This window comes from Acanthochromis polyacanthus, chromosome 14 (genome assembly GCF_021347895.1).
Source record: "Acanthochromis polyacanthus isolate Apoly-LR-REF ecotype Palm Island chromosome 14, KAUST_Apoly_ChrSc, whole genome shotgun sequence".
NCBI classification, from domain to species: domain Eukaryota; kingdom Metazoa; phylum Chordata; class Actinopteri; family Pomacentridae; genus Acanthochromis; species Acanthochromis polyacanthus.
This window is the reverse complement of record NC_067126.1, coordinates 12,241,325-12,268,926: the sequence shown is the minus strand read 5'-3', so window position 1 is coordinate 12,268,926 and position 27,602 is coordinate 12,241,325. Positions and strand designations below refer to the sequence as shown.

Genomic DNA, 27,602 nt, shown 5'->3' with positions numbered 1-27,602 from the left:
TACAAAGAAAATATATGCATGAAAGAGAAGAATGTATGTATGTAAGAGGAGAATGTAGGTGTGTGAGAGGAGAATGTATGTATGTGCGAGAGAGAATAGTGGAAAAGGAAGTAAGTATAGTGGAAAAGGAAGTCCATCGTTTTTTGCGCTGTGATTGGCTGAAAAGCTCAAGTGGGCGGTGATGTTCAGGTAACGGTTACCATGGCAGGTGGAGAGGAGTCTCGAGCGCTTCTGCAAGCCATTGGGGTTTTAAGAAACATTTTGTCATGGTTGATGCTACAGGTACGGACCCGTACCTGTAGCATCTGTACTAGAGGTACGGACCCGTTAAGGTCAGTGAAGAGCTGGCGCCGGTTAACTACTATTTGCTGCACATTACAGGCAGTTTATATGAATGACTTTGACGGCGAACATTGTATAATTTAACCAAAAATACACCGTCTCCTCTCACACTTTAGACATTGCAGTTTTTACGCTTTTAGACGCCGTGTATAAATTGTTTGAAGTCCAGTTCCTATTAATTAGTTTACCGCGTTCAGTGGTGGAAGTGGCTGACGAACTCCATTGCAAATGTTCCCATTTAATTTCGGACACTAATTTACAAGATAAAGTTAAAGATGTCGAATATGAAACAAACACTCGTGAATGGTGAGGAGCAGCTCTTTAATTCGGCATTAATTAAAAAACCCCACAAACTCGATTTACTGTGATATTGTGAGATTTGTTTGTGGTTATGTAACTTAGCCATTCAACAGAGTCCGCTAACATTAAAGTGACTGACGTGCAGTGTCTGTGTTGACAGACGTAGAAAATACATCAGGGTTTTGTTTAGGTTGTTAATATGTAATAGTCTGTCGCTACTTTTGAAGGTAAAAAATACTTTTCGTTTGCTGGCTGTTAGTTCTGCCATTTGTTTTGTTTGCTGTTTGTGCTTTATTAGAACAGGGTCACGTGAATAAAAAGTTTTGCTATTTTTAATAGTAGTGCCGATTTCAACCCCCAAATCGCTGTCCGTGAAAAAGTCAGATAATGATATTTATAAGACATTATGCATGATAGAAAAGAGAACAGCAGATGACTGACATGACAGGCTCGGCACGCAGATTCACCTCGAATCACGGAAGCGCCTTCATCACTCGGATTACCAAGCCGGCTCATTAATATTTATGTCGTCGGATTACCAGCCAATCACAAAGCGCGTTCATCAGCCGACTCATTAATATTCATGTCCGTCTCATTAATATTTATGATAAGGTAAAGTGCCGTATCCGTAGGCCACAGGCTACGGGTACGGGTCCGTATCTGTCGACACTACGTTTTGTCATCCCCAGAAACGGTCACATATTATCGTCATCGCTTGAGCAGCAGGCGACAGGTTTATCTGCACCAAACTTTACTCACAGCACTGTGGAAAGTGAGATGAGACAACTTTTCAGACCTGCAAACTTCCAAGTCGCTGCAGCGGGACAAGCAGCTAACGCTAACGCTACACGTAATCCTCCAGTTCGGCCTTGTGTAGCGTTAGCGTTAGCTGCTTGTCCCGCTGCAGCGACTTGGAAGTTTGCAGGTCTGAAAAGTTGTCTCATCTCACTTTCCACAGTGCTGTGAGTAAAGTTTGGTGCAGATAAACCTGTCGCCTGCTGCTCAAGCGGTGACGATAATATGTGACCGTTTCTGGGGATGACAAAATGTTTCTTAAAACCCCAATGGCTTGCAGAAGCGCTCGGGACTCTTCTCCACCTGCCATGGTAACCGTTACCTGAACATCACCGCTCACTTGAGCTTTTCAGCCAATCACAGCGCAAAAAACGATGGACTTCCTTTTCCACTATACTTACTTCCTTTTCCACTATTCTCTCTCGCACATACATACATTCTCCTCTCACACACCTACATTCTCCTCTTACATACATACATTCTTCTCTTTCATGCATATATTTTCTTTGTACATATACATATATGTCTATTTATTTCGGAGAATGCATGAATGTGAAAGGAGAATGTATGTACGTGCAAGTGTGACAATATATGCATGTGAGAGGAGAATGTATGTGTGTGCATGAGTGAAAATGTATGTATGTGAAAGCAGAATGTGTGTGTGCGTGAATATTAAAATGTATGTGTGTGCAAGGAAAATATATGTGTGTGAAAGGAGAATGTATGTGTGTGAGAGGAGAATGTATGCGTGTGAGAGAGTGAAAATATATGTGTGTGAAAGGAGAATGTATGTATGTGAAAGGAGAATGTATGTGTGTCACAGGAGAATGTATGTGAGTATGAGAGAAAATATATGTGTGTGAGAGGACGAGAATGAATTAAGTCTTGTACGGTCCCTCATAGGGCTATCTCGCACTGATACAGAAATATTTAACAACTTCCTGGATCCAGACTGTAAACTGCATCACTGCCAAAATCTAATCACTTGGTCTTTGTGTCATTTCTGACCTTCCCTGAAAATTTTATCCAAATCCATTGATCTGTTTTTGAGTAATGTTGCTACACTAGCCAAATAGAAATACAGATAAAGAAGCACCCCTATCTAAAGCTAACAATGGTGTATAAACAAAAGGTTCTGCAGTCAGACTTTCCTTTACTAAGCCCATAACCCTCAAATGAAAGAAGCCCGATACAAGTTTGAGACAGACACACTGCAACATAGAGTTAAGACAACAGGTCACATAGATCGAACAAAGCAATGAATACCTGTGTGACACTTTTTGGATCTCAAGGAAGCGAGGATCAAAAACACACCTGCAATTAGTGCCTATCACCAAAAATAAACCTTAACTAGAAGGGAAACTACAAAATCAGGGATAGAAATTAAAGGTAAATCCACTCTGAAATGCTTACATCAAAAGTGGAGTCTATAAACCTTGGGGCTGCCAGGAAGAGGAATGAATCTTTTAGATTGCCACTTTGAGCAGATATTTGCATATGAATATATCGGAATGCTCAAATGCTCACTGCAAAGAAGAAGAGAAAATATGATGCACTGGTGCAATCACCAGTACAGGTCCACTATCGATGATGGCAATTTTTTCTTTATAAGACATTTTCAAAAAATTGTTGTACAAACCTGTAATACAAAAGCTTCAGAAAACAACAAAAACAGTCAAGACTACATCCTCACCAGTGTAGTTTTTGCATGGTCCTCTGATTCTTGTTTGGTCTTTTGTCCGTCAGGTCGGCTACCGTGAGAAGGCGCGTGAAGAGGCCAGCCGTGGAGGTTCTCTGGTCCACCGCCCAGACATCGCTTTGGCAACTAAGGTGTCCAAGCTGACCAGCCAGGTACAACAAACTAAATGAACCATCTATTTCATGAAGTCCTGTGCCAGCCACATTGTTTCCCCTTGGTTCCCTGTAAATATGATCTCCTACAAAAAATGTCTGTAATTTATTTATTTACTTCTACGACTGCTGGATTTTAATCAATGGCAGCCATTTTCCACCAGCACCAGGATTTCGTTAATATTTGCGGGCTAGTGTCGCTGTTAGATGCTTAGCAGCAGTCCTGTTGGCCTAATGATAGAACTAGCAGCTCTTCCATAGCGCTGCCTCTGCCATCCTGCACTATAAGCCATGTCTTCATCTGTCATTGTGATTCCATTACAGTAGATGTATATGTTTAACTGCTCATATTGTACTTGTCCCACCCCTTTCCTTAAACCTGTCCTCCTACACTTTTCCTACATCCTTCTGTACTTACCTAATCTCTCTCTCCTCTCCTCTCCTCTCCTCTCCACTTATATAATGTCCTAGTCAGTGTGTTCTCATCCCTCCATCTCACTGCGCTTTGTAGGTGGAGGCCAAGTCCTCCCTCCATGGAGCTGCTTCCTATGATACCCTCCAGATGCGCCACATTAAGAAAATGAGTGCGGTGACTAGCGATGTAAGGAGGTTCACACCCTAAAACTGAAGGGCTGCTGCTACATGTTTGGCTCATTTGTCTTTCTGCTCTCGCCCTATCAACTCATAGCTTGACTGAATAATTGATTTTGATTTTACTACGGTTTCTCTGAACCTTGAATACAAACCATAAGGAACTTTTTCCAAAATAAATTAAAGATTAAGATCTCTAAATCTTACAAAATGATTTGCTTTGGAATTTGCTTTTGCAGTTTAGCATTGTGTGCGCCCTCTGCTGTTTTTTCGTTCCTTGGCAAGCTGTTGCTCATTGCTAAGCATAGACAAGAGCATTATTACATTACTGGTGCTAATACTGTATGTTTATTTATGTATGTGTTATTTTCCCACTTTCCTCCCCCAAGTCTCTCAGTCAGAGTGTTTGTTTTTAAATGTTAAAAGGAAGGATTTGATGAAAAAAGAAACATGCTACTGCACCTGAATTCTTCTCTAAACATGTGTAAATCTAGCAGTCAACTACACTCTGCTTTGTTTTGATCTGAACACTGGAGGGCAGTAAGGACTCTTTCACGTCATGGTGCAAGTTTACAAATGTGGTGAAAGTGAGGATTAATTCATCATTTTTGCTAGATTTACACATGTTTTTGTGTTGTTGTTGTTTTCCGGTCTCTCACCTTCTTTCTAAAGCTGTTTGATCTGCAGATTGAAGGAACAATCACCTCCCTCTCTGAATATGACCACAAACATTCTGCCCTACCTCTTCCATATATACTTTATTATATATGAAGTCCATGTTTGTGTTTATGTGGATCGCAGAATGTTAAATTCAGCTCTGTTTACACTAAAATGCATCTTGTATGATCAGATCAATTTAGGTATATATTAAAACAGGACATAAATGCTGCAGAGAAACATCAATAAGTTAACACGCCAAGTTCTCAAATTGCGGAGTGTCAACTTTAACAAAATATTTCTGAGTTGCTTTCCAGGACTAGGAAAAAATAGCCACTGCATTCACAGGTTCGAAGCAATTTCAAACAGGTAAAATCAGATGCTCACCTTAAATGAATTGAGGCACAACAGGTCAGAATAGGGCCAATAGTTTGGTTTGATTGAGAAGAACCTTGATGTGACTGTTTCATTAGTTTTGTTAGTAGAATAACTTTGACTACTGCTTGGCAAACAGCAGTTAATGCCGAACAAATCACGTCTGAGCAAAGTCTGGAGCAGTTGATTTGCTTATATCTTAGATAATAATCTGACACATTTGATATGTTGTTTCCAAGACGGTAGGATGATCTTAAAGACAAGGAACAAAAACAAAACAGCACTGTAATGTTTTCTTCTCAACCATGGAACCAAACTGCAGGTGTTGACACACCCTTTCTTGACATTTAGGCCTAAATTTAGGACTAAATAGCATCATGACTGCTAAAAGGTGATGGTAAAGTGATGCATGGAAACAATCATATTCAGGAGAACTATAGGTTGAACACAAGTGTTATTTTTGCAAAGCAATGACTAGAAACTAAAGTTGCACTTTCATACTTCTCATATACCACATGGCATGTCCAAAGCTCTTATGTTAAACTATTTGTGAATGACTAATCCCACTGTCATGATGTTGTCCTTTAGCTGTTTCCACTGTGATGGAATCTGTACATCCTCAGCTGGTGTTGGTCTCCTCAAAGTAAATCCTGTGATAATAACTAACTGCTAAACCCCAACAGGTGAAGTACAAGGAAAAGTTTGATAAGGAGGTGAAAGGAAAGAAACCACAATATGACCTGAAGGAGAGTAAGATTTACAAGACTTTGAAGGATGCCAATGTACTGGCTAGTGAGGTAAGTGATCACAACACTGTCATTCTGTCTACCAGATTCCAAGAAACATGTTAGATCCTACAGATTATATTCTTACACAAATAATTGACTGATTGGGGATTGTTTGTTTGACTTTGTGACAGTTTGTTAAATTCACACAGTAACATAGTTTTCTAAAGATCCAATAAAGTAAGATAGAAGCGGCTAATCTTACATTTCATAGTAAAACACTTTCAAAGTCTATGTTGCTTTGTTTCACTCTGGGTTAGCATAAAATGTGCAGATACACTTCCTCAAAATTGCAGAATTTTATTATTTATTACTTATTATTATTTACATTCAGAATCATTTGGTATAATGTTAATGGGCAGCTTTATTATTTATTTTTTCTATTTATTGATGTTTCTTAATTGTTTTATCTATTAGAATATGGGTCAGTGTGTCAGTGTTCTTTTCAATTTTTATGTAAAATTATAAATCAACAAAATAAATATTCTTCACAAACCTAACCAACCCTTTACGCTAGTGTACTTATGCATAGTCTGTGAAAAATAAAATAGAAGTTACAGCAAAAATAAAATTTAATAATTACATTAGATCAATCAAAAACAGTATAGAAAAATGCGCACACAATTTTTATTGAATAATTAAAACAGTTTTTATGGCCAAACTGAATCTTTAACTAACTAAAGTTTTTTTCAGGTTGCAAGGCTATTTTTTTGCCCAAATCTATCATAAATCTACATTAGTAATTCAAGGAAGTCAGATTTCACATCCAAATAGAACCTGCTTTAAGTTGTGAAAGTATATGATTACAAAGACATCTATTGATGCAACCAACAGGTGAAGTACAAGGGTGACTTGAAGAAGATCCACAAACCTGTGACCGACATGGCTGAGTCTCTGTCCATGCAGCACAGCCTGAGCACCAGCAAACTGTCCAGCCAAGTAAGCGTCCATCAGCCTTTAACTCTCTGACATCCCCACCCAGGAAACTGCTGCTAGTCAGCCCAGCTTCAGTGACACCTTCACTGAAATGTGTCTGATCTCAGTGTTTCCATCACCTCATAGTAACATGGTGAAGTAATTCATGGATTTATTCACTAAGCTCCATCATTCAAACCTCCATCATCCTATCCTGACCTCATCTGGTAGTGATCCTTACCCTTCTTACCTGTACTATCACCTTCTATAACCTCTATCACTTCACTTTTTCCTCCTGTAGTTCAGAGAAAACTTTATTGATGACCACTTAACATACAAAACCCCTTCTCCTCCACTGATTTAAATCATTCTTCACATGATTCGTAACTACCCCCTTTTTAATCATCACTTAAGTTGATATTTTTTGCCATCACAAAATATGAGACTTGTTGTGCTCTGAAGAAACACCCTTCTTCTCATTTGCTGTACTGAGCTGCTTTACTTTACTGGGAACTCCCCGTAGTACCGCTACAAGAAGAAATTTGAGGAGAGTAAGGGTCACTACCACATGATTCCTGACACACCAGAACAGCTCCATCTCAAGGAGGCCTCTGAGCTTCAGAGTAACGTAAGTGGTCCAAACTCTGGGGGTCAACAAACACTTCACCCACCTAAAAACATAGCTGTGGATTTCACCTGTTGACCACTTTCTTGTCAAAGCGATAAATGTACAATATATGCCTCTCAGGTCTTTATTTCCTGCACTTTAATAGGAATAGGGCCACATTTGTTAAGTTGGAGGCATTAGAGCCTACCAATGGGTCATAAATAGGCATTAAGCTAACTCTGACACACTACATTACATGATAGCATAATAATTATGTGCTGACCATCATTACCCTTCAGTATTTTTTAGAAATCGGACAAATTTGCAATCAAAAAGAAGAATACATTATTTGAAGGACCACAGTGGGGATTTTGCCCATTCACTTACAATTGTGTAACCATAAAATTGCTGTTAATCATTTAGCTTTTTATGACATAATGTCTGAAATTTTGTAATTTTCTATCATCATACGAAAAAATTGTAAAATATTTTGTCGTGAAACATGTCTAGGTCCACTGAAAGGGCAGTTCAGGTTTTTAAGCTCTGCTTGCATTTACATCAGTAATTTAAAGACCCTATCTAAAAAAAATCTAGTTTATATGTTGCTGTCATGTCCAAGTCATGTTTTTTCTATGCTATAGAAGATAGCATGAGCAAAATCGGCAGACATTCAGCTCCTTTCCTTTTCAGATTTGGCTTTTGCTTCTGATATGTGCACATTCTGACAAAAGCAAATTACATTTAAGTTGTTTGAATGGATTAGGGGATTATTTTGATGGTTAAAAAAAAAAAACATAACATTTTGAGACACACTTTACCTTTGGCATATGTGAACTGATTTGCATATCATCTTGAACTTTGCTGTGATAGGCACACAATGAAGCACATCTCAGAATTCCCCTAAAAATTCAATGTAAACAGCATAGTATTTTTTTTTAAATAGCACAACTTTTGAATAGGATATTATCATCCTTTGCACAGTTCAAATTATTTACATTACATACTACGTAATCTTGTACAATCTCTGGTGAATAATTTACACAATCCTGTACACTTACATATTTCTGCTCCTTTTTATTGCTTTTATAATTCCCTAGAATTTGTCTTGTGACACTTCTTTGTCTGTTTTTTAAATATTTCTACTTGTCAGTGTTAACTGATATGCACCAACATGTAAAATTCCTCAAATGTAAAAACCTACTTGGCAAAAAAAAAAAAAAAAAGATTTATATGAGGATATCACAGGGTTTCCATTGAAAACAGTTGACAATACATTTTTGTGGGACATTTCAGGTGAAATACAAGGAGAAGTATGAGAGGGAGAAGGGCAAACCCATGCTGGACTTTGAGACACCCACATATGTGACTGCTAAAGAGGCCCAGCACATGCAGAGCCAGGTAAATACATCTGTCATTAAAGTGTCTACAGATATAACATATTTTCTATTACAGGTCTTTCTCTCAACACACTCCAGTGTCTCCTTATACTGTATATTAACCTTTATAGTATTGCCTCTTGTTGAATGTCAAGTTATTGTTTCTGTTACACTTACAGAATGTTTCTGAAGTTTGGAAGAGTATTTTACAGTGCCTTTAGTACTAGTTTATTCAGTTCAAGATTCATTTTTTGACAATTTATATCAAAGCTGTATACATCATTCACCACTTTCTAATAAAAACTAGTAGAAGGCATTGTAAAATGTGCTGAAATTAAACTTACCGAGCAGCTTGTGTATTGTTCGCTAATATTGTGGCAGCTGAATTTTCCCCCCATGATGTAGGGAAGACAAAGGTAAAGTATCCGTCTGTTGCAGTCTCTGGATGGATTGTAGATTTTCACTGTCGCTAATCACAGTCAGTTAATACTTTTACTTTGATTCTCAAATATTCTGATGGGCTCCAACCCTCACACTGTTCCATTCTTGCAGTAAACACCTCCTACACGCCACACATGCACTCAAATACTCGTATTTAAAGACTGCAGATACAGGAATAAGCAAAATGGTGTGAACAAGGACAAGATAACTGCATTGTGAACCAACATTTACTTGCATGTGTTTGTCTGAGCTCTGTCTGTCCCCTGTTTTATCTTTGCGGCAAATAGAAAGACTATAAGAAGGACTTTGAGGAGTCCATGAGGGGAAAGAACCTCTCAGGCTTGGAGGTCACCCCTGCCATGATTCATGTCAGACATGCCACCAAAATAGCCAGTGAGGTAACTAAAGGACAACTTATCCTCAATCAATCTTCCCTATCTACCTCACCCATGTTTTATAATCATACTAAGACATTACAATCAATCCCTTTTTCACCACAAGTGTTTCCTTCTTTCTTCTCCTTTTGTAGGTCCACTTATGAGATTTAGTTTTTGTCCCTTTGCATGATTCACATCCCACTAATAATGATCCAACATTTATCCATCCTTTCCTTACAGTGAAGATGTCACTAAATGTTGCTGAACTTCTCTGTATTTTTGTCCATTGACACCTTGAACTTTTCATTTCAAGCCTTTATTTAATAGGAGACTACCAACAACCTGGTGTAACAACAACTTGCATGCATGCATGTCATCATCTGAATGATGTTTTTAAGGTGAAACTGACTTGTTTCTTGTTGATTTCTTTGTTCTTCTGCTGTTGTTTTTCCTGCTCTATCTGATAAAAATGTTGTTCATCTTGTTCTTTACTCTGATTCTTGCCAAAGTCACTGATATCTCCAGTTTCTCTCTAACTACAGCACTTATTTGAACAATCTTTATTTAGAAAAATGCTCATTTCTTGTATTTGGGAGGCTTGGTGACTTTGAGCTTTACCGGCAAGCAGCAGATCTTGCTTTGTTTTGTCTGTATGCCTTGGCCTGGCCTGCCTGTTTGCCCTTCTCTGGAGTCTCTCTGTTCTTCTTCCGTCCTGTAGAGAGAGTACAGGAAGGATCTAGAGGAGGGAGTGAAGGGTAAAGGGCTAACCTTACTGGAGGAAACTCCGGAGCTTTTGAGAGCAAGGAATGCCACTCAAATCCTGTGTGAGGTACGACTGACTGAGAGGTGATGGAAGTGGCATCACACTCTAATCTGAGTGGCTCCCCACCATCCTGCAAGTGACGAATACTATCCCCTTTTAACTCAACCTCATCATCACACTAAAAGGATGACTGCTGGGTTTGACTCTTGTGCTTCTTCCTGCTTCGTGACATCACTAATATTCCAGCACTTTCCTTTTTCTGATGTTCATAAAATGTTCTCATAAGCAGAACTTAACCTTCATTGTCACCCTGCTTAATTTCCCCATGATTATCTCACTTTCAGTCTGAAAAATGCACCAAAAATCTGATAGAACATGTAAAGTTGGGTTTTTAAAGGCTTTTATTTTGTAGTGTAAGTTTACAGAGCAAGTTATTTAATATACCCATGACTTTAATTTAACGATAATTTCACATTACTTCAATTTCGACAAGATACACTCTGGGTGCTTTTGGGGTTGATTTTTTAGAACTCAAGCTAGATGTAGAAGTGTAAAACGAAAGAAAGAGGACCTAAAAAATGTAGGTGTAATGAAAATGGCTAATTGTGCTTTAATCCACTCTCTTTAACTGTTTAGGTTTCCAGTTTTGCTTTACACACAATCTGCTGTTCAATTTGAACACCATATCTGTTCCCTAATTTCTGCTAACCTGCTCTATTCACTGTTCCCGTAGGTGTTTTGCAGCCCTCCTCAATATGAATGAGTTGAAATCCTGCTGTCTATAATATTCTGCCAGTCATTCCTGCTACTAACAGACACAGCGATTGAATGTGATGATTTGTAACGTCTCATACTTACAGAGAGAGTACAAAAAGGCGCTGGAGCAGGAGATCAAGGGCAAGGGAATGTTGGCTTTGGCTACAGACACTCCAGACTTCATGAGAGCCAGAAACGCTACTGACATCCTCAGCCAGGTCTGCACTGTATTTTGTTATTATATTGTCTGCATGGAGCTGGGCAAAAACTGGTTCTTTGATATTTTCCTCTGAGCTGACTGACAGTTTTTTTCCCCTTAGACTAAGTACAAGCAGACCGCTGAGATGGACAGAGCTAGCTACACAACCGTCATCGACACCCCTGACATCATCCACGCTCAGCAGATGAGGAACATCGTCAGCCAGGTAGATTATTGAATTTATCTTCTTATCTTCACTCCTATAAAATCTTTTACATATGATGTCTCCTTTACAGATAGACCAGTTATCGATCTGGCGGATTATCGTGGCCGATATTTAGCATTTGTCACATTATCAGTATTATTACTGACTGATCATTGATCAATTAAATTCGCTTTTTCAGGTTTGATACAGCCTCCTCTCTGTAACTAGTCACTCTGTGGTCTCAGAAATGTCTCTCAAGCAGCAAAAACTGAACAACAAACAGAAACCAGGAAATTAGCTTCTCTCACAGTTGCTAAGGCTAGGCTCACAGGTAGCTGCAAAGTTATAAGGCAGCTACAGAATAACCTGAAAGAGTCTAGAAAACAATAATTTATAATGATTTAAAATCTGAACCTTAGTGGATATTAAAAGTGATAGAACAGTGCAAGATTAAGAAAATAGAGTAAAACAGCAGACGTAACAAACTGATTAATCTCAGTTGATTACACATAAAAAGAAGAGAGCATCTTAATTTTATCACTCCTGATTCTATCTTACATATTTACTTGTAGTCACCCTTATTAATTAAGAAGTGTAGTTGTGAATTACCGGTTCTCTGCTATCACACGCTGTTAAAACATTGCATTCAATGCATATCGACCCCCCAAATGTCAGTCATTGGTCTTGCTTGATCGCCAACCGTCATATCGGTATTGGCCCTTTAAAAACTATTTTAAAAAAATCATATCGATCAATCCCTAATCTCTTTCCATGTAAGCTACTCGTAGACACATTCCAAATTTATTAGCAGAAGCTCTGTTTTTGTCAATGTCCTGATAGTTCTATTTTTCCCAAACAGAAAAAGTACAAAGAGGAGGCTGAGAAGACCATGTCTCACTATGTACCAGTCCTGGACACTCCAGAGATGCAGAGAGTTCGTGAGAACCAGAAGAACTTCAGCACTGTAAGTACTAAAAGGATGAATTGTGCTGGTTCTTTCCTGATCAGCATGTTTTGACTGTTGTAGGTCTTACAATATGAATTCTTCCAGTGTCTGGTGGCTCTGTGTATGTGTATGTCTTGGTGTAAAATATTATCTTGAATACTTTACACTTTTGTTTTGTCCATGTTATGATGTTCTATACTCATGCTACATATGTTTGGTGTTATTTTTGCACTCAAAACAGTACCATATGTTTTAGTCAGTATTGCTAATTCTGAGCATAAAATTAGATAATTTTTTTCTTGTAGTTTCTCGTCCAACTCTGTTGCATTTTGTTTATCTCTTCATCACTGTGCAACATTTTAACTGCACTTTTGTTTTTCTCCCTGTAGCATCTATACCAGGTTGACCTTAAAAACATAAAGGGCAAAGTGTCTACTATAAAGGACACTCCTGAAATGCTCCGTGTTAAAGAGAATACAAAGAATTTCAGCTTGGTATCTACTCTATAATTTATATATATATATATTGTTTTCTAATAACCCTTTTTGTTTTGTTTTTTTTAAACTTTTTTCTTTTTGCTCTGTTTTTCCTCATTTTTAACAATCCCTGATATGCAGCCCTCATTTCTTTGGAGAAAACTGATTTTTTTTACATATATATCTTAGTAATACACGCAGCATTTTAATTCACGCAACTAACCCTGGATATTCTGTTCTATAGTGTAACATCTGTACTTCTTGTGCAGCTTGTGTGTTGTTAAATGCTTTGCTCATTGTAGTCTGTTGTCCAAGTGTTCAGGAAAAATGTCTTCCTTTAAATGTTTGTCTGTATATTTGTCTTTTTCTGTGTTCACAAAGTCAAATACAGCTCATTTAAGTATAGTTTAGGAATTTAATCAAGCACCTAGTCTTATTTTCCAAGAGTAAACCACCGGTTGATGCTTTCATTCCTCACCCATACAAAGATTCAGTACAAAGAGGATTTGGGAAGTGGAACAGCTTTGCCCGAGACCCCTGAGATGGAGAGGGCTAAACGTAACCAGCGCAACATTAGCACGGTACTCTACATAGTGACCTGTCCTCATTCATTACCTCCCTTCATATTCCCTCCATGAGAGAATTAAACCTGATCTGATATGGCATGTAATCTCTTCAAATGACCATTTTCAGTTCAACCTTCACAGATATCTTTTTTTTCTTATCATTATTTTATCTTTGAGATATTTTTTATTTTATGGAGCCCTGTTTTTTGTTAACTGTGGAACCTTTTTGTTGTAGTTGCTTCTTTGCCCAATGTCACCTGTATGAGATAAAAACGTGTTGTCACAAGACACTAGATGGCCAAAAGTATGTGGAAACTGCTGACAATGTTTATTGTTTTTCATTTTGAGTTGTTTTCCATGGTTTTAGTAGGTCTCTTATTTCCACGTAAGAGAAATCTTGATACGTGGTGATAAGTGACCAGAGTGTCAGAGACCCATTCTCCATGTTTAGCTCCTCTGTAAAGTAGTTTGTCAACCATTTATACCTTGAGTATAAAGGCAGATCCACCACCATTATCACCTTTAGTAATCTGAGTTTTGGGTTATGCACAAGCTTTGAGTCATTTTAGTATAGAGTGAGAGTAAATACGTGGCACTCTCCACCAGTCACTTTGAACAGGGGGAGGTGAAATGTCTTCAAGAACCAAAAAGACGTCCAGTTGCCCTCTCGTGAAACACTGAGGATTAACCCTCATCAGTACACCACTTATCTTAAATTTTTTTGTTTGTAAGTTGGATGTTTCAATCTCTTTAGGTAGTTGTCACCCACATAGTTACCATCACATACACCAAAGCTTTCTTGATTCCAACCAGGTTTGTGGTGTATACAAGGGCGTCAGTTTGTTTTTAAAAGTGGGGGGGATGGAGACCACAGCACTTTGAGAAAATGTCGAAGAACGGCGGCTAAATGCCACAAGCTGGGCTCGAACTCACAACCACCGCACCAAAGGCAGAGGGTCAAGCTGTTGAGCTATTGGTACAGGTGGGTAGAAGGGTCTGTGGGCCGCTATAGTACTAATTCTCCCGGGCCGAAATTTTGCCCCTGCACGCCTCTGGTCGGAGCTTCCACTTGGCACAGGCGCAAATTTAGCATCTGCGCATTTTTTTTTTTTTTTAACCTCACGAAGGTGTGCTGCGTGTCTGTACAACTCTCGGCCAAGTGCGGATGGTGCGTTCAGGAGCGTCGGAATTTTCTATACTACTGAAAATAACTGGGTTTACAACGGCTTACATTTGAAGAATTTGAATGTGTTGGAGACAAAATGACCCCTGACAAAAAGTAGGGGGGGCACGTCCCCACCGTCCCCCCCTAAACTGACGCCTATGGGTGTATATATATATATATAAAAAAGCATTTGGGGTCCATGCAGACCCCAGCCAGACCCAAGCCGGACTGTGCATCTTTTATTCATGTATGTTTGTGTTATGTTGCTCTTGTGATGACTGCTTCAGTTGCATTGTGTTTCATTTCAATTCAGGAGTTTTTACACTAATATTGTAAGCAATACACATCAGTAATCATCAACAGTAATTTAATTCTTTCTTTCATATTTGTATCTATAGATGACACATGTTTTAGGAACATATATATTGAGAGGATATGAACAAGTACAGAAATGTGAAACAGATTAAATACTACTGGGGTCCAGCTGTACCCTAAGTGTACTAATGAGGGTTAATCACCATTGGTGGAAATTACGTTCTTAACAATATATGGGAATATTGTTTGGGTATCCATATATTTTCGGCCATCTAGTTTAAAGGATCTTGTTTCCACTATAAAATAATAATAACATCTGATCCCTGGAGTAATAACCTAAGTCATCCATTTCGAAAACAACCACCGACATGCCAACATACCGACCTACCACTGAAAATCAAGATGAGTAATAGCCTGTTATTGTGGATGGTTCTGAGGTGAATGCTGTTGCAATGATTGGAGCAACATGTGTTTGTCTACAGTACTGTACTTTTGTTTGTCCTTGTCTTATTTTGTGTAACTTATGCAATGGACAGATTCAGTACAAGGATTCTGTGGGTCAAGGTACAGCCATCCCAGATCTCCCTGAGGTGAAGCGAGTCCGAGAAACCCAGAAGAATATCAGCCTGGTAGAGGAACAGCACTGCAGTGACCCTTATCTTGTCCCTTTATAGTTACTACCCAAACCACCCTCTTTCCCACTTATCTAGAAAACCTTCCTGTTTTTCGTGCTGGTTTTCCCTCCTCCATCCTAACTACATGACATAAGTCATTCCTTTTTAAAACCCCCGGTTGATTTTTTCATTCCTTTTCCATACAAAGATTCAGTACAAAGAGGATTTGGGAGGTGGAACAGCTTTGCCCGAGACCCCTGAGATGGAGAGGGCTAAACGTAACCAGCGCAACATTAGCACGGTATTCCACAGATTGACTTTCCCTCATTCATATCCCCAACCAGTCCTCCTCCATACTCCATGTCTAGTATGAGAGAATTAAATCAGAGCTGACCTGACATGTAATCTCTTCAGATGATCATTTTCCATCAAACTTTCTATGGAGATCTTCATTCATGCTTACTAAATTAGTTTGTTTCCATTTTATATATAATTATAGGATTTTATGGAGCCCCTAATGGCCCCAATGTTTTTTTTTTGTTTGGGTACTTCTTTGATGTGAACACTTTGTTTTTACAAGATGGCCAGAAGTATGTGGAGATTTCTGTCCATGTACAGTACTTTAAAAAGACTAAGAATCGGGAATGTTTCTTATTGTTTTAGTAGATCTCATATTTCTAAGTAAGGGGAAATCTCAATTTTACACTGTAACTATTTCCAGTTTGGGGGACATCACAGCGTTAATGAGCGCAGATCCAGGTCTATGATGGACTTGACTGGCTTTCAGGACTCAGAGAGCCCTGACCTCAACATGATACAGCATCTTTTGGATGAAGCATAACCCTGCAAGCCAGGACTCAATTCCCAGCATCAGTGGTTAACTTTGTTACATTGAGAACAAATCCCTGCAACCAGAGAAGTACAGGCAGCAGATTCATGCCTACATCTGAGCAGAATCTCAGTCATCCAGATCATTGTAAACAACTCGAGACTCGCAAGATGTGAATGGTGGTGAAACTGTCTGGAAAGGTATCTTAGCACTGCATTATAAATGGGTGGTAAGAGGTGTGTTAAACCCCCATCCCAGTTTAACCTAGTTTATCAGCAGTTTGTGCAATTCGGAGTGACCGCCAAACGGACCATGTACACCATGAATCATCCATTCCCAGGCAGTTTTACCACCATTTACACCTTGGACTATGTGAGTGTGGATTGTTAACGAGCTCTGAATCATGTGATTTGGGGACATCAATAAATGCCTGGGACCCTCCACCAGTCAGTAACACCTGAGGAAGATTCCTAAATGAGAGACAAAACTCTTAAAGAACCAAAAACAAATCTTATTGTCTTCTCCAGAAGTTCGTAAGATTAATGCCAATGGTTTTAATAGTACAACAATGGTTGTGTTAATTGGGTAGCCATTTATTTTTGGCCATCTTATTTAATTGATTTTGTTTTGACTATAAAATAATTGTTTACATGTGTTAACACTTCCATTATGTACTAGGAACTTGAGGGCTGTCATGATAATTCATACTTAATGATACCTGAACTCTAAAGTATTAACCTATATCATTTCATTTCGAAAGCATCCATCAACGTGCCAACAGCCAACAAACCCGTCTACTACTCGAAATCAATATGAGTAACAACCTGTTATTGTCTGTTGTTTTCAAGTGAATGCTGTTGTAATGAATGGATTGACGTGTGTTTGTTTACAGTACTGTACTTTTGTTTGTCCTTGTCTTATTTTGTGTAACTTATGCAATGGACAGATTCAGTACAAGGATTCTGTGGGTCAAGGTACAGCCATCCCAGATCTCCCTGAGGTGAAGCGAGTCCGAGAAACCCAGAAGAATATCAGCTTGGTAGAGCAAAAGGACTGCAGTGACCTTAATAATCATTCCCCAAACCACCTTCTTCCCTCATTTCCCACTTATCTAGAAAACCTTCTTGTTTTTCGTGCTGGTTTTCTCTCCTCCCTCCTAACTACACTACATAAATCATTCCTTTCTTCTTTATTTTTACCATCCCTGGTTTACAACTTGGTTTTTAATTCATTTTCTGCAAATACATAATCCCCTCTTTTGTTATTTCCTCTAGTTAGTCTGCATCTCTCTGGATTTTTTTTCCTTTCTGGCATTTCCTTCCCTCCTAAATTGAAAACTAATCTAGTGTGTTACCGTCATATGTGACTTTATTGTATTATCTCATTCAAAGCGTCAATACAAAGAAGGAGTGGGACAAGGCACATCAGTATCAGAGACCCCAGAGATGGAGAGAGTTAAACGCAATCAGCATAATATTAGCACGGTACTCCACTGCAGTTATCTCCGTATCCTCCTTTACATCCTCAACATTCATTTGCATTTATCTGCTTCCTTCTCTATTTCCCTCCAACACACTGTCATAACAACTCTCCTGAGCCTTCACCAGCTGTTTCGACCTGTTACGCTTCTCACTTCAAACCCACCATGTAGTTATAACACCAGTAAGCCTTATGGGTTCGGCTAAACTCCATCGTGTCTCTAACAAAACCTGCTTCTTCATTTCTCAGGAAAAAAAACTGTGTTTAATTCCATGTTTCCACGTCTGCTGTGATTTTCATGCTGTCAATTTCTGTCTTCCTGTAATTGTGTATTATTGATCTGCTCTTTGCTTCTTTCTTCGTTTTCTCTCCATGGAAACCCCAAATTTTTCTTGGGTAGATAAAATACAAGGACTCTATGGGTCGAGGTACGGCCATACCGGATCTCCCCGAGGTGCAGCGGGTTAAACAAACCCAGAAACACATCAGCTCGGTAGTGGAACGAAACTGAAAACACGTGTGAACCCTAACTGTTGAGAGTAGTGACCATCAGTAATGCCCATCCTGAGCCCCCTTTGCTACCTTTCCTTCCTCTTTCTATCATCTCATCGTCTCCTGCTCGACTCATCCATCTGCATTGAAGACTGCAGTTTTCTGAGCTCCACCCCTGCCATAATGTTGAATTAATTTCCATCCACGCTCTTTTGACTTTTTCAAACCATCTTTAATCCTCCATCATCAATCCCTCCAAACTGAGTGAAACCCTCCTCTTTGCCTAAGAGTATTTTCTAACCCACAAACCAGCTTTCTTCACATAAAGCTGCTGCTAAGTTAACATCCACTTCACAGCAAATTACAAGCTAAATCTCCTGCTGAGGCGCGAGGAGTGTTTGTGCCTGCAACAAAGATCCTGGCTATTCAACAGGATAATTCACTCTATAGGACCAATTTCTCAGACTCTGCTTTAAAGACATCCCAAAAAACCACCAACTGTAAAAGATGAATTATCTTCCTGAAAGCTGCTCTTTTTGTGTCTTCTGGATAACCTTCCAGAGTCTGGTCTATGAAAGCAGTCCTATAAGTGTGTGGTCTGTGATTGGTTTGAGTGTCTGACTGTGCTTCTGTCCTGTAGGTCTTGTATAAAGACAGTTCAGCCAAGGGAACTCCTGTGGTGTTCACTCCAGAGATGGAGCGAGTCAAAAGGAACCAAGAAAACATTAGCTCGGTACCTCCAGAACCACTACAAGAACATGTTCTACTCAAGAAATGTTCTTCTTCTACCCCTATGTTAACCCTTTTCCTAACTGATTGTCCCCCGGCTATAGTTAATCTTATTAATTCTCCTGACTGTGCTCTTTTTTTTTTAAATTTATGTGTTTAATACGTCCAGCTGTGGTGTGCCTGTGTGCATCATCACTGCTAACCTCTCCTATCCCAAATTCTTCCTGTTCCCCTGTCGTTCTCCCACTGAAGGTTGGAACATAACTTTCTTTAAATTCTTCAACCCTCTTAATAATAAAAGAAATACCTCCCAGCTAATTCATCTTTCTGAAATCCCAGGAATGCATTAGCTCATTGTGTCAGCAGCTGTGTGTGTCCTCTTAGCATTAAGGCTGTCTGCCACACCCTTTGTGCTCTGGATGCTAACAGCTACTGAATGATGCCTTCAGGTTCACACATTTTAGACGCCCATTTAATGTCGTCTGTTCTTCCACCAGGTGCTGTACTCTGACAGTTTCCGTAAGCAGGTCCAGGGCAAAGCCGCCTTCGTTCTGGACACACCTGAGATGAGGCGCGTCAGGGAGACCCAGCGCATCATTTCTGGAGTAAGATTTTGTGGTTATTCGCTTAATTTATTTTTACTTTAGATAAAAAGGCACATCAATAATTTACTACCACCTAAACACTAAAGCTGATGCTATGTTTCTCATTACTACAAAATCACAATTAAACGCCTTATATTGTTCCCATGCTTTTGCAGGATTTCAGGTCTGACCCAGTTTCTTCCTGCTATTGATTAAAAAATAGGTCACAAATGTACATCTTTATTTGTAATGAAAGCTCAATAATTTTGTAAACCACTGTAGGCAACCAATTGTAGAAAACACTATTCAGGCAGAATAGTGCCTCTGTTGGGGACTAATTTCAGCAAAGAATTAAATGCAGCCTAATATACTTCATGTCTAACAGGATTGTGTACATACTGTAGATAAAGTGTATTGGTAGCACTTTATAATAACTATACACTATTAAGCATTAGTTAAGCATTGGTTAAGCATAATTTCAGCATTAGTTAATCCTTAAATCCTCATGAACTCATCATGAATTCACCATTAGTAATGCATTACAAAGCATTAGTAAAGACAGTTTTAAATGTTCAACCAACACATTATTAAGCATTAGTTAAACATTAGTAAAGTGCTTAATTCATCGTTAACTCATCATTTGTAACTAATTAGTTATACGTGCATAATTAATCATGAATTCATGATCTGTATGACATTTATTATGCATTACTAAGCACTTAATAAATCCGGTTAAAAATGTTTTGTTGCTCATTGATAATCTCAGATGTTAATACTTTATAAAGGGTTAGCAACTGTGTTAGTATATGATTTACAAACACATATTCATCCTCAATGAATAACTTATTAATGCGGTTACTACTCATTAGTTCAGTATATTCCGTGAGCCCATCTAAAGTGAGGACAATCTATGCTTTATAAAGCATTTATAAAGGACACAGAAGCAAAGATATACAAAGTGTCAGTTTTATTGGTCCCAAACAATACAAGCTCTTTTAAATACACACTTTAAACAAATACAATCTATAAAATTTCAAGTAAACTTGACAAACATCTTCAAATAACAACAGTCTGTGATCGTATAAAATAGAAAAATAAAATACAAGCTCTTTTAAATACACACTTTGCAATCCTTAACATTTCAAGTAAACTGGTGAACTATCTCTTCAGGGCACACACACACCAGAGGTAAGTGGCTGCCTGATTCTGGGATTCCGCCAGTGCATTTCAATGGTGTGCCCTTGAAGTGCACAAAGTGCTTTACAGTAAAACAAATATACCGTTTTCAAATATTGCAAGATAACACTAGATAATTTCTGCAACCTGTTTGCCTCTACGATCAGCTGCCATCTCCCCAGCGTGATATGGTTCTCTCTCCGACTTCCGCATTTCAGAAAAATTTTTTTAAAAAAAACGCGCGGTCTCGCTCTCCAGAACCGCGGAGGAGGCTGGGACTTGTAGGACTCTGGGACATGTAGGACGCTACTGCGCATGCTCTTACCGTCAAAAATGCTAGTGCGCATGCTCCAAAATCCCAGCGTCCCAGAGTCCTACAAGTCCCAGCCTCCTCCGCGGTTCTGGAGAGCGAGACCGCGCGTTTTTTTTTTTTAAATTTTTCTGCAATGCGGAAGTCGGAGAGAGAACCATATCACGCTGGGGAGATGGCAGCTGATCGTAGAGGCAAACAGGTTGCAGAAATTATCTAGTGTTATCTTGCAATATTTGAAAACGGTATATTTGTTTTACTGTAAAGCACTTTGTGCACTTCAAGGGCACACCATTGAAATGCACTGGCGGAATCCCAGAATCAGGCAGCCACTTACCTCTGGTGTGTGTGTGCCCTGAAGAGATAGTTCACCAGTTTACTTGAAATGTTAAGGATTGCAAAGTGTGTATTTAAAAGAGCTTGTATTTTATTTTTCTATTTTATACGATCACAGACTGTTGTTATTTGAAGATGTTTGTCAAGTTTACTTGAAATTTTATAGATTGTATTTGTTTAAAGTGTGTATTTAAAAGAGCTTGTATTGTTTGGGACCAATAAAACTGACACTTTGTATATCTTTGCTTCTGTGTCCTTTATAAATGCTTTATAAAGCATAGATTGTCCTCACTTTAGATGGGCTCACAGAATATACTGAACTAATGAGTAGTAACCGCATTAATAAGTTATTCATTGAGGATGAATATGTGTTTGTAAATCATATACTAACACAGTTGCTAACCCTTTATAAAGTATTAACATCTGAGATTATCAATGAGCAACAAAACATTTTTAACCGGATTTATTAAGTGCTTAGTAATGCATAATAAATGTCATACAGATCATGAATTCATGATTAATTATGCACGTATAACTAATTAGTTACAAATGATGAGTTAACGATGAATTAAGCACTTTACTAATGTTTAACTAATGCTTAATAATGTGTTGGTTGAACATTTAAAACTGTCTTTACTAATGCTTTGTAATGCATTACTAATGGTGAATTCATGATGAGTTCATGAGGATTTAAGGATTAACTAATGCTGAAATTATGCTTAACCAATGCTTAACTAATGCTTAATAGTGTATAGTTATTATAAAGTGCTACCAGTGTATTTTATTTAGTACAAACATTGTTTTTTTGAATAGAAAATTTGTACTAGAATGTGGCTTTCATTTTCACTGTTTATATTGCTTTCCTGTAGTGTAAAAACATGAGACATTTTAAAAGCTTTAACAGCAAAGATATATCTATAAGATTCACTGTTATTCAGGTCAAAGTGTATCTAAGTGCTGAAGCAAATGGGAATGGGAGTTACTTGAGTTTGTTGAAGGCATTTCTCATTGAAAAAGCGTCTGAACTGAAGATGCCTTTTCAGATGAGAGGAGAAACATAAACTCGAGCAAGTCCAGTTGCCCTTATTTTGACAACAGCTGAATTCTGAAAACAACAACATCACTTGTGCAATGAGGGACATAACAGGGACATAACATGCTCATGTTCTAGATAATCAGGATAAATTCTTGGCTGCTTGTATAAACTGTAGTTTTGCTTACGGTGGTTGTGACTCGTGCTCTCCAGGTGAGATACCACGAGGACTTTGAGAAGAGCAAGGGCAGCTTCACCCCCACCACCTCTGATCCGGTGACAGACCGCGTGAAGAAGAACACTCAGGACTTCAGCGACATCAGCTACCGCGGCATCCAGAGGCGCGTGGTGGAGATGGAGAGGAGACGCGCAATGGAGCACGACCAGGAGACCATCACCGGTACAGTTACAAGCATGCTCATCAATCATCTTTTGGAGTTGTTGGTGTGTTTGCAAATAACAATATGAACATGAAAGTGAAAAGTCTTCAACAGGAAATTTTAAGTTGTAAATAAATTGACCAATATTTACTTGTCCACAGCCTTTGAAGACTTTGTAGATTAAATTCAGAGAGAAATACTACACATTGTTAGAGACAAAGTAAATATCTTAATTAGTATGACATGAACCAAAATTTAACTGTTTCATTTGTAATTTATGTTTTTTATCCTCATGCATAGCATGCATATTTAGCCCTATGCTTATGGTCTGTACAGAATTTAGAGTCACAATTTTGTAAACAAATCCAGAAGCCCTTTTGTTGTGTAGTAGATCAAATATGGAAAAGGAAATGCCTTTTAGCATCCTGGAAATATATCCAACAGTGCAGTGAAACTTGAAACAGACTGAGATGAATTATTTTCAGTTAGTACCTCTTTGCCTGAACCACTAAATCCTCCTCAGATCTGCGTGTCTGGCGCACAAACCCTGGCTCTGTGTTCGACTACGATCCTGCTGAGGACAACATCCAGTCCAGGAGTCTGCACATGATGTCAGGTGAGATGAAAACTCACTTCAGCGATCTAAAGTTTTAGTTTTGTTCTAGATAAATAGGTGTGATTTAAGTCCATCCCCACACAATTTGCGAATATGACAGTAATTGATAAGTTCCTGAAGGGATATCGGATACTGCATCTTATGTGCAAAGCTGACATTTTGGTCTGAGGGTGGACATTATGCTCAGCATGCTTTACAGTGTATAGTCATTGGATTCTGATATTTAAATTTAAAAAAGAAAATATACATTAGTTTTTAGGTTGTGGTTCATATTTAATGTTCTTCATATGTAAATCCAACATGCCATTTGTCATGCCTCATCCGTACATGTGAAAGGTGTTCATAGTTTTTATCATATCTTTCTTTTAAGCCTTATTGCACTTTTGTATTTCATGTTTTGCTTCTTCCATGTCCTCACTTGTATCCAGCTACTGTAACGTGTAAATTTACACAGTGAGGGATCAGTAAAAGCTTATCTTATCTTATCTTCGCTTACCTTACCTGAGCCTATCTTAAACCAATCCATAAACACTTGATTTGATAAGATGTCTTTCCTGAATCATTTGGAATATTCATCTTAGGAATATAAAAGCAAATTCACATAAGCTTTCTGGCCACTATCTGCTGCGATATCTTGCTCTGAGCCAAAGTGCTGTATAAAACACTTACAGAAATAGAAAAATCGAAATTGTTTATTATCATTGCATGGTGTATAATGGCATTAAGCAGCAACCCTGCCAGTGCATTCACACAATCATATATTTTTAAAAGTACAATAAGAAATGTGCAATCTAAAATATAGACATCGAGTAGAGACAGTAGTATGTGCAGTTGTATCTCTGAAAACAGTGGGATAGATTATTATTTTAAAGATAGATCATTTGATATATTAACAATTATAAAACAGTAGTGTAAGTAATGTTGCACTTCTGGATATGGCACATGACTGAACATACACTACCGTTCAAAAGTTTAGGGTCACCAAGTCAATTTCGTGTTTTCCATGAAAACTCACACTTTTATTCATGTGCTAACATAATTGCACAGAGGCTTTCTAATCATCAATTAGCCTTTCAACATGAGGAGCTAACACAATGTAGCATTAGAACCCAGGAGTGATGGTTGCTGGAAATGAGCCTCTGTACCCCTATGGAGATATTCCATTTAAAATCAGCTGTTTCCATCTCAAATAGGCATTTGTCAGTCATAAAGAAGCTTTTCCTTCTTACATGATTCTGCTGTAACAGTCCAAGCTCAGCGTCGCAGCAAGGAGCACTCCCGCTCCACCAGCGCCCTGAGCGGTATGGCTGATGAGAAGTCTGAGGTGTCCCAGGATGCCGACCACCACATGTCCCTCTACAGCAACGGCTTCATGGCCTCCTCCATCAGTAATGATCCAGAACCACCCCAACAAACATTGAGAAATACAGCATATTGTCTTTGACTGCTATATTAACACCTCAGATGAATAATGTGCCTTATCTGTGCTTTTTTAAATCATCTACAGACTACCAACATGCTAAAACTGTGGAGCTGCAGCAGAGGTCATCATCAGTGGCTACCCAGCAGACCACAGTGTCCTCCATCCCCTCTCACCCCTCCACCACCGGGGTCAGTAACACAGAAATAGCATAGAAATCTTTAAGGGTATTACAACAACAACTCATGAATTTTTGCTTACCACGAGTGGGTTTAATGTCTCAGCTGGCTGCAGTGATGCTCAGGTTTGCTCCATGATCCTGTTTTATTACTGTGGGAAACTTTTAACTGAAGAAGGCAGCAAAACACTTCTCAGCCTGCTGTTGAGTTTTTAGTTTAGCATTTCCTTCTCATTTTGCTATTTGGGATGCTTTACTCACCATTTACTCATGTTGTGTCCTAAAATTTGAATATTTTGTTCAGTGATATATACAGATTAGAAATCCCTTCTTAGCAGTAGTTATCAAGGATGTGGGGTGAACAATTTGGGAATAATATTTATTATTTGTAATATAATTTATATAAGGTTAAGTTCAATGTTCACTGTTTAATAGTTTTAATTACCATGAGACACCTTTAAAATATTAACTTCTCTATATTCTAATGCAAGAATGTACATAGAACAGCATAAAAACTGTGACTGTGTTAAAGTTAAATAAAGTAATACATTTCTCTTTTAAGTCACTTCTTAAGATTTACTTTCATTGGAGAGGCCTTTCAGATTTTATTTAAGTTTAATTTCCTTTTAAATGTCTTTTATTCCATTTAATAATGGTCCTACTTTTTTGACAGTGTCACCTTTTATCTGTCTCTAAATTCTGATGATCCGATGACATCTACCCTAAACTGCATCCTTTAGGATTTGCTAATTGCACTGTTCCAATCTGAAATCAATAAATTGCTGCAATTCTGTTTTATCTGAGTGTAACAGAATCATCTGGCATTGTAAGACTCTGCAAGGCTCTCTTACAGTTTAGTAAAAGGTTAAGTAGTTTTACTATTTTATAGACTGGACTGAGAAAAAGACATGTAGAAACATTACATCTGACTTGTCCTCAGAGTTTGAATCATCTCAGTCTCTTCTTTTGGCTTGTTTGTGAAATTCTTTAAAGGCAGCCTAACTCAGGAACTCTCCCTTAGATGGATTTCAGTGTAACGTCAGTGTTTTGTGGGTTTTGTTGACAGTAACAGAAATACCACCAACGTCAGTCAGCTCTCTGACTCATTCCTCTTTCACACACTGACTCTTTCTTCCTCACCTTCTTTTAGAAAACTGTGCGCGCCATGTACGACTACGCTGCTGCCGACAATGACGAGGTGTCCTTTAAGGACGGAGACGTCATCGTTAATGTGCAGTCCATTGACGAGGGCTGGATGTACGGCACCGTGCAGCGCACCGGCAAGACCGGCATGCTGCCTGCCAACTACGTTGAAGCAATTTAAAGACACAACCCGCTCATTGTCCCTCCGGAGTGGGCGAGACGCATCCACCGGGCAAAACTGATTGGCCTTCTTGTGATCACACCTGTGGCTTTGTGCAATGTGTAGCTTTTAGTTTCTGTGACTGTATTTAAATTGTGCTGTTTTTCTCGTCGGCAAGTCTGTAGTCATTCATACGCTGCTACCCCACCGGTGCCTGTGGAAGTGACATAAGCTACATGACACGACACATATAAATATTTCTGATTATTATACATAATGTGCCCACTCTGAATGACAGACTGTTCTGAGATCTGAGACACACAAGACTCACCAACATACAGCCTGGCCCATTATTTTGTACATTGCAAAAATATTTAATATCCATTATTTAATAGAACGGAGGATTTTCTCCTAAACACAAAAAAGGGCTCAAGTAGCTCCATTTATGCCTTTAATGGAGGTTCAGTGGAGAGAAAAGAAATAATGAAACTTATAAGGAGTCAGTCACCATCTACCTCCTTTATGATTAAACCACTCCTAAAGAGTTGTACGAGACAAGCCTCAGTCTTCCCTCCGATGTAACGAAGGCTGTCCATTAGTAGAATGTGTGTTTTGTTTCTTCCGATTATTTAGGTCCTGGCTAAGGCGTGTCCTCTACCTTTAATCAGTAGTTAATAAAGCACACCAAGCTCCTGCAGCACTCTGACTCCTTCTTTTCATTCTGAACTCTGACTTCTGGCATCTTCTTTCTGACAGCTTCCTTCTCCATAGACTTTACTAGGTAGCTGTGGAATGTGTCTTAAACTGCACAGAATTTCCCCCAGTCACATGCAAACAAGTTCATTTTAGAGACAGAACTGGAGTTATGAGGCTAATATCTAAATTTCAGTAGCAAAGTAGGATTTAATTTTAATGTAAATTAACTATATACTAAGCAAAACTTAACTTGCCAGCTCTCTCAGGTGGAAAAAATTGTGTAATTTTTAACAAGTTTATCACCTCTGAATGCTTCAAATGTAGGTTCATATAGCAGATGTTTGCAATACTGGTATAGCAGAGATTTACAAAACGAGTACTTTTTGCTCTACAAATGTATGGAACAGATTGTTTTCTGTACTCTACACCTTCATATTGAACCTCACAAAATTAATATTTACTATGCAGCTATTGGCACTTCAGGTAATAATGACTGTCTATATCACTTGGTTTCTAGAAATATTTCTGTAAATGGGAGTCCACATTTGAACATTTTTGCACCACTGTATTTAGCGACTTGGCCTTCAATTATCATATTATGTTTATTTTCTCTAGTGGCCTTGT

At 38.5% G+C, this 27,602-nt stretch overlaps 2 protein-coding genes across 2 annotated transcripts in view; both read left to right on the top strand.

Annotated features, from left to right (window-relative positions):
* neb (nebulin) overlaps positions 1-15,241 on the top strand; it is a 71,010-nt gene extending 55,769 nt beyond the window's left edge. The window contains exons 117-128 of the mRNA XM_051958882.1: positions 3,184-3,288; positions 3,800-3,889; positions 5,595-5,708; positions 6,531-6,635; positions 7,135-7,239; positions 8,512-8,616; positions 9,323-9,433; positions 10,131-10,241; positions 11,036-11,149; positions 11,252-11,356; positions 12,195-12,299; positions 13,246-15,241. Of these exons, the coding sequence (XP_051814842.1) occupies positions 3,184-3,288; positions 3,800-3,889; positions 5,595-5,708; positions 6,531-6,635; positions 7,135-7,239; positions 8,512-8,616; positions 9,323-9,433; positions 10,131-10,241; positions 11,036-11,149; positions 11,252-11,356; positions 12,195-12,299; positions 13,246-13,395 (1,320 nt within the window). The 3' untranslated portion in view covers positions 13,396-15,241. The remainder of the gene's footprint in view (positions 1-3,183; positions 3,289-3,799; positions 3,890-5,594; positions 5,709-6,530; positions 6,636-7,134; positions 7,240-8,511; positions 8,617-9,322; positions 9,434-10,130; positions 10,242-11,035; positions 11,150-11,251; positions 11,357-12,194; positions 12,300-13,245) is intronic.
* A 2,891-nt stretch (positions 15,242-18,132) lies between these two features.
* Positions 18,133-26,979, top strand: LOC110947117 (nebulin-like). The gene is made up of 8 exons (XM_051958982.1): positions 18,133-18,218; positions 18,858-18,950; positions 19,444-19,551; positions 22,599-22,785; positions 23,289-23,381; positions 24,629-24,769; positions 24,889-24,992; positions 26,130-26,979. Exons 1-8 carry the CDS (start codon positions 18,144-18,146, stop codon positions 26,301-26,303), a joined length of 975 nt encoding a protein of 324 aa, XP_051814942.1. The 5' UTR covers positions 18,133-18,143; the 3' UTR covers positions 26,304-26,979.
* The last annotated feature ends 623 nt before the right edge of the window (positions 26,980-27,602 follow it).